This window comes from Telopea speciosissima, chromosome 3 (genome assembly GCF_018873765.1).
Source record: "Telopea speciosissima isolate NSW1024214 ecotype Mountain lineage chromosome 3, Tspe_v1, whole genome shotgun sequence".
Lineage (NCBI taxonomy): Eukaryota > Viridiplantae > Streptophyta > Magnoliopsida > Proteales > Proteaceae > Telopea > Telopea speciosissima.
In genome coordinates this window covers 13703871-13711553 of record NC_057918.1, presented here as the reverse complement: position 1 = coordinate 13711553, position 7683 = coordinate 13703871, and the positions used below count along the sequence as shown (strand labels likewise).

General features: G+C 37.4%; 1 protein-coding gene across 1 annotated transcript in view; it reads right to left on the bottom strand.

Moving 5' to 3' along the window:
* Positions 1-7683, bottom strand: part of LOC122656149 (pre-mRNA-splicing factor ATP-dependent RNA helicase DEAH1) — a 32157-nt gene that overhangs the window by 3017 nt on the left and 21457 nt on the right. The window contains exons 14-24 of the mRNA XM_043850602.1: positions 7365-7422; positions 7201-7266; positions 6812-6880; positions 6499-6588; positions 4118-4204; positions 3809-3924; positions 2695-2761; positions 1206-2246; positions 716-778; positions 209-332; positions 22-122 (exon numbers count right to left, since the gene is read on the bottom strand). Of these exons, the coding sequence (XP_043706537.1) occupies positions 22-122; positions 209-332; positions 716-778; positions 1206-2246; positions 2695-2761; positions 3809-3924; positions 4118-4204; positions 6499-6588; positions 6812-6880; positions 7201-7266; positions 7365-7422 (1882 nt within the window). The remainder of the gene's footprint in view (positions 1-21; positions 123-208; positions 333-715; positions 779-1205; positions 2247-2694; positions 2762-3808; positions 3925-4117; positions 4205-6498; positions 6589-6811; positions 6881-7200; positions 7267-7364; positions 7423-7683) is intronic.

Genomic DNA, 7683 nt, shown 5'->3' with positions numbered 1-7683 from the left:
AGCGACCAAAAGATTGTTTACCTGTGCAAGACCAGAACTTGGATGTATATGAACAGTCTGAGGATTTTTGACAGTGCGATAGGATCCATTCTTTTGCAGCCTGGCAGAATGGTGGAAATAGCCTGAGAAGAAAATATTACCGACATTAATACTGAATAAAAATGGAATGAAGGCATCATGAGCAAGATGAAGAGGACTATAGACTAACCTGAAGTTATTGCCTTCTTTATGTCTTCTAAATCATTGGGGTTGGATATCAGTTCAATCTCAACCCTCTCCAACAGACCCTCCAACTGGTCCCTTATATCCCGAGCACGTTTCATACTTCTGACCTGGCATTGAATAAGCATACATAAGAATGCTGTGGTTTAGGAGTCAGAAATAAACTTTCAAAATTTGAAGAAAGGAATCCTTATAGATGATCGAGAAGCCTATAAATTAGTCAATGGTTATCCAACAGCTTGATCAAAAACCATGCGATGAGGCATAAATCTCATAGTTTGTCCAAGTGTTCCTCCATGGATTTGAAAAATTGAGTAGTCAAATAATCAAACTATAGCTTAGAGTCTAATGATGAAATCATCTATCTGTTTAGAGCTCCACTTTCAGGCTTTCTTATTTTATAAAAAAAAAAAAACCATTAAGTTTCTAAGTATACATCAGATCATTGGGAAAAGAAAAAAAAAATTTCAATGTAAAGCACATTGGATGCTACCTGAATATAGTTTTCATAGCACCATTGAGTTGAGAAATTAGTTTCTTTCCAAGAACTGTAAACCTGAAGAAAAATGATATGGGATAGGTTTAGTGAATCCATTTAAGATACAAACTTAATGACAGAAGCAATCGTATCATTTAGTCTCAAGCAATATCAAATAAATATGAATGGAAGATACTGCCAAGTAAACATACTAACAGAAATAGAGTTTCAATATATTATAATGCAATCTTAGCAGCTCAACATGACTATATGAGCAATACTTGACTCATTTCTTTGTATAGTTGGTCAGGTTCTGTACATCCATAAGTGCCTCAATCGAATAGAAAACTAGACTGGGTTATTTCTGGCACTCCGTAACACATTGTCAAAGTAAAATAATAACATTCCAGATCACTGAGCCATGTGAATGACAGAGAACCTGTAGTATAAAGAAATACTTTTTAATCCCCATTCTCTAGCACAAATGAAGAATCAATTAAATTACCTTAAGCAATGCAATATGGTCCCCAACATTCCCAGTATGAAAATTCATCCTTGCATTGTCAGCATGGACTTGCTTATCCTTTGGACGGTAGAAGATTGAATTTCCAATTGAAAGCATAGCAGCAATTGATATTATCTCATCTGAACACTTGTACTTCTCTGAAGCAACAATCATTTTAGAAAGCATTGGATCAAGAGGAAACTCTGCCATTCTTCTGCCGACCTTCGTGAGCTCCCCTAGATTATTCAGTGCATTGAGTGCAAAAAGCAGCTCTAGGGCTTTGAGTAATGCTTCAGACGGAGGAGGGTCCATGAAATCAAAATTCAGCAAATCATGAATTCCTAAGCTCTTAAGAGTGAGAACAACGTTTGCAAGGTTAGTTCTTTGTATCTCCGGCACGGTATTATCTTCCAAATCATGCAGATAATTGTAGGCAGTATACAAACGAAAGCACTTTCCTGGACCTGTTCGTCCAGATCGACCAGCCCTTTGCATTGCTGATGCTTTAGAAACGGGTGTGATCAGTAGTGATTCCATGCCAGTTCTTGGGTTATAAGACTTCATCTTACAAAATCCAGGATCAATGACGTATTTAATTCCGTCAATTGTCAATGAGGTCTCTGCTATGTTAGTCGCCAAGACAACCTTCCGAGCATATTCTGGAGTGGGTTCAAAAATTTTAGCTTGCAACTCAGTAGGAAGGTTAGCATATATTGGGCAGATGATGAGTTCAGCAATCTTTGTTCCTAGGCCTCGGGTCCGGTGTTTCAGAATCTCTTCTGCTGTTTCAATTTCCTCTTGCCCTGTGAAGAACACCAGAATATCACCCGGTGGTTGAGTCACATGTATTTGAAGGATAGAGACAACAGCAGCATCCAGGTAGTCAGCTTCAGGCGCTTTTGTGTAGTGTATCTCCACGGGGAATCGTCTTCCTGGAATTTTAAAGATCGGAGCTGAATCAAAGTAATCACTGAATTTCTCAGCATCAAGAGTAGCACTAGAGATGAGCAACTTAAGATCACTTCGAAACCGGACAATGTCCTACAAAAAAATTGACATACACATTAGAAAATCGAAATCAGAAATAGATAAAACTATTTGCCTAATAGTCCCTAAGAACATTTTACCAAGGATATCCAGTACAAGGCCACCGCACACAGTCAGAGGTCAATATGTCACATTCATCCAATGCATCCCACCTTTAGATCTTGGTTTTAAAAATGAACTTGTCTATTTGTGGTTTCTTTGTCGTATCTTCTATCATTGACATTCAAAAGAAAGTAACAGAAATAACAGTGGACATCCACAATGCCTGACTCAGCTACACAAGATCACCTAGGTGGGGGAGCCATTGAACTTTGGGTCCCAGATGACAACCCTGCTTGTGTGCCAAGAGTGAAGGAATGACAGTATACTGGACAATACCTATGATATCTTCACAAAGTAATAATTAAACATAGTAATGCAAGTTGAAGGTGTTTTGGCTTACCTTAACCAAACCAAATAAAATATCCGTTGAGATTGTTCTTTCATGAGCCTCATCTACCATCACCACACTGAGTAATTTGCAGAAGGAAATGTTAGCATCTTATAAATTCATACAGCACAACTCAACTCAATTCAGCTACATCTTTGATGGAATCAATTCATCCTTTAAGAAGGTTTCAGATTCAAACCCAACAAGCATGGTAGAAGTGCACAACCAGCAAAACAAAGTCTGTGATAACTCCCAAACCAGAATACCGATCAGCACCAAATTACTAGCAGTACTAGGTCTCCCTAGGGTTTTCAACTTCCCAAACTTTGACTCATATTCAAAGGTTGGATATGGAGATATAGTAAGGGTCACTAAAATAGCAACTATGGTTTCAGATTTAGAAACCAGGCTGTATCTTCATATCAACACAGCAGAGCAAACTCAAACTACCAACATATCCTCTACTCATTAGATGAAACATCATCCATAAAACTCATCTTAATCCAATGGCCAGATTGCATCAACCAACAACCTCATGAAAATAATAACCGTGGACAGAAATCAGTAACTACCAGCAACTATCAGACCACAGATTAGAACAGTCCCAAACTAAAATCGAAGGCAGGGCTTGGTTATTCTTTTGGAATCCCCACAGTTTGTCACCAAACCAGTAATTAGACAATAGAGTATCATTCATTCGGGATTAGCAGTCGAAGAATATCAAAACAGTGATTCACAAGCCACTTATATCAACAGAAAATCTCAAGTCTTCCAATATTGATCAAGTATCAGAGCATAGGAGCCCAACAATCATTCAACAAGAAGTAGAAATCGATCCTATCACTACCTTGATGCGCAGGACAGAATGAAGAAAATAGAATTAAACCAAATAGAAAAAGAATATATGGAAGACCCTCTCACTCCACCTTGCTAGTCTCCCACCAGAACCACTAGCATCTCACTACGGTTTACCTCTCTCATAGAGATCCTGCATCTCACAGAACAAACAGCTGAAAAGGGCAATTCATATGGCCAAGTCGTGGGCAGGCCTATTCATGGGCCCAAACCTGCCCCACAAAGCGGATCAAGCCAATTATTTAGGGATCAAACATCCAACATATTTTACCTGTAACTTGCTAGATCAGGTTCACTAAGGAATTCTCTCAGCAACATTCCATCTGTCATATACTTAAGAACTGTTGTCTCAGATGTACAATCTTCAAAGCGGATAGAGTACCCAACCTGAAAGCCACAAAGATGATGGTTACTGAAACTGTTAACTTGAAAGGGTGAACATGTACACTGCAATTTGTAATAATCATCTACAATAAATATTACATGTAAATTGCACACTCTGATCAACCTACCATCAGTTTGGATCAATTAACAAAAAGCAAAAAGATCAGAGAAAAGAAAGAGAAGCAAAGGGATATACCTCATGACCAAGCTTAACTCCCATCTCCTCAGAAACTCGTTTAGCGACACTCATGGCCGCAACACGTCGTGGCTGGGTACATCCTACCTACATTTAAGTAGCGAAGAAATTGCAAACCAAGATAACCAAGCCAAAGCTAAGAAAATAAGAACCAAATTCTGTTCACACTACTCAAAATTACTAGTTCAGTAAATAAAAAGTGTGAACTAATACAGAATGCAGATTTTGAAAAAATAATACAAAGAACCGGTCCATTTAACAGTACACAGACGAAATTCATTCCAGCTATTCTATGAATACAGTAGACTCCTTTAAAGTAACTGAAAAATTATCTATAGTTCCATTTTTTCTTTCCAAGACCTAACTAACAGAATATAATTAGGATCCGAGTTCCTGAGATTAGGGTATCACTTCCCAAGTTTCAATTATAACTTTTCAGAGCCAATCTTTCATTCATAGAACTAAAACTCGCCGAGTTTCTCGGTTTTTTGAGAACCTGAGATGAGACTGGAGGCGATATTCAAAAGTCCAATATCTCAGCGAGATCTCAAGTTGACCAATGGAAATGACCCATCTACTATGTATTTACTTACCTAACTCGACAGAACTTGACATATCTCGACGAGTCGAGATCTCGGATCTCGGGTTGACCCATGGAAATGACCCATCTACTATGTATTTACTTACCTAACTCGACAGAACTCTTATATGCTTGCTGTGGAGCACTATATGCAACATTATGTCATGGGAAGACTATGTGACACTAGCGGGGACTGAATACTTGATTCAAAATCATTTTATGTGATGATAGTTGTAACACTGTTAAACATTTTGATGTATCACTTTAACATTTCTAATTCTTATTTAAGTTGTTTAGCTATTAATTGAATGTTTTGCTTGCTTTCTATTACTAAATTATGTGTAGAATAGGGTATTTTAGTACGACATCGCCTACCAACCTATGGTCCGAATTGAAACTCATATTTAGACTTTGTTTTTGCAAAATCTGATAGTGTCATTGTGTTTAAATGGCCTAAAATAGGCTGAATACCGAGTTTCAGACCCAAACTAGGTATAAAACCCACCGAGTTGAGGCTTTGAGTCGGAAAAAAAAAAATGCACCAACTCGGCGAGATCTCGATTCGACTCGGTTTTTCCAAGGGCCGAGTTGGTACCGAGACCCGAGTTTTAGTACCTTGCTTTCATTCATACAATATCCTTCATAAGAGTTTGAGCCAACATTCCTATAAACTGTGCATAAAGAACCATATTCATAAGATTGCTTGTTAGCCCAACCCCCCCGGCCCCCCTCCAAAAAAAAAAAAAAAAGCACCATTAAAAAGCCAAACACAACAGCATTAACCATGAACTATAAGATCAAGGAGAAGTAGTAGGACCTTTAAGCAATGAAGCCTCACATTACAACCCCCCCCCCCCCCCCCCAAAAAAAAAAGAAAGAAAATCATCAATTTTAGTCAATCAAGTGATGCAAATTTGTTAGATAAAAAATGCATTTCTATGTCATAAAGCATTACCCAAAAAAAATCAATATGCCTCACCTTCCCATGTTGTGTAGGTTTTTTTTGGGGGGTGGGGTGCATCTGGTTGCAGCCAAAGTTGTTATACGAGAAGTTGTAACCTTTTTTTGAGTGGCCCTTGTCTTATTGCCAAAAGTTTAAGTCAGGGTAAAAAAGGATTTTCAAAATAAATTGAAAGCAATTGAACAAAGACTCAAATATGCAGCAGGAAAAGGCATCAAGTACATAGAAATCTGGACAGACTCTGCTCAATTGGAATGATGGTTAAACATTGATAACATCAAGGAATGGCCATGGACAATGTCTGCTTTATTACTTTTTTAATTTTTTCGGTCTAATAACTAAGAAAGTAGAATGCATGCAAGCCTAGATCATACTCCAGCTGGATCCGCTTGAACATCTAAAGTCTCACATAGAAGACTAGAAATTATGAACAATATCTGTAGCTCCTGACCTCTTTTAATAAATTTTTCTCACCCCAAAAAATTGAAAGTGACCTACCATCAACATTTCAAAACACGGAATCGGGGATTAAATCACTCCCTGCTGATTCGGAATCAGTCCTAAGAACCCTAAAATCAGCCCTCAGATCTGAAAACTCAGTGATTATAGGGATTCTAGGCATGAATCGGCCGGAATTGGGATCAGTCACAAACGATTCACTGATCTGATTCCCGATTTTGGAAATTGTGCCTACTGTGTCATCCTCAAGAGCAGTCATTGTATTGTAAGTTTTTTAGAGTACATGTGAAATGTAAAGATTTTAACCTAAAGAAGAGTGTTACGCTAAAATGCATTTCCACTTAATAAAATATATATATATATATATATATATGCCCTCACCTTCCCATGTTTTGTGTAGCCAGCTTCATGGAGATACTGAGGTATCTGAGTCGTCTTTCCAGATCCAGTCTCACCAACAATTACAAGAACCTAGGCAAAACGAGGCAGAAGAAAGGAGTCACAGTGTAGATTGTGTAAACAGCATTCTTCATACAAGAAGATGTAAGAAAAGATTAAATCAAAGGTTGAGATGGTTAAAGGGACCAAAAGTGTTATTCGTAGTTTTATCAATGTTTGCCAACGTCATGCTCATAATAACATTACAAGAAAAGAATGGAGAAAACCACAAATTAAGAACAGGAACTTCACAAACCTGATGATCATGGATAGCCTGGAGTAGTTCTTCTCGATATGTATAGATAGGCAGAGTTTTTCTATCATCCTGAATAGGTAAATAGGCAAGAAAAAACATAACCATTGTAACAAAAACAAGCAGACAATGCTAACAGTACAAAAAAACATATTGCAATTTGGCAATTAAAGAGAAATCAGCAAAATTAATGAGATGAGGCCACCACAAATCAGTAAATGTGAAGAATGTCTTATAGCATGCAAAAGCATCAAATGGAAAACACCCAAGATAAACTTATGGAGTTTAGATCAGTATAAGCCAAACTAATTATGAGGGAAAATGTATACTGTTCCAGACATACAAGGGGAAAGCCATCCAAACCAAATCTAGAACAAATTAGCAATGCACACCTGAAGCTTCTGTAACACTGATATCTCCATCTTCTGAAGCTGCTCCTCAGGCAGTTCACCTTCAAACTGTCCATACACAGATTTTTTTTATCTCAATATGGATTTTCATGACAAAAATGGGAGAGGGGGGATGAAATAGTAAGTGCTTATGGCAGTGAACACACCTTGTCACCCTCAATCACAGCTGCTTTGATGAACTCAATCTGGTCCTCAAACACATACCTAAGAAAAGAGAGCAGTCCAAAGATGATTAAGATGTGTATTTATGCATCAATGAACAAAAATGGTGCAAGTAACTATTATCTTTTTGTTTAAGGCTCTCTTTTGTCTGATTTGTATTTGTATTTATTTGACTAATTTCTATTTTTATAGATGTTTGATATAATTTATAATGCTTATTTTTATTTATTACAAATTAAAATAAATTAAAATCCACAAATAGCTTGAGAGCTATTTGTGATTTGTGGCCACAAATAGTTATTT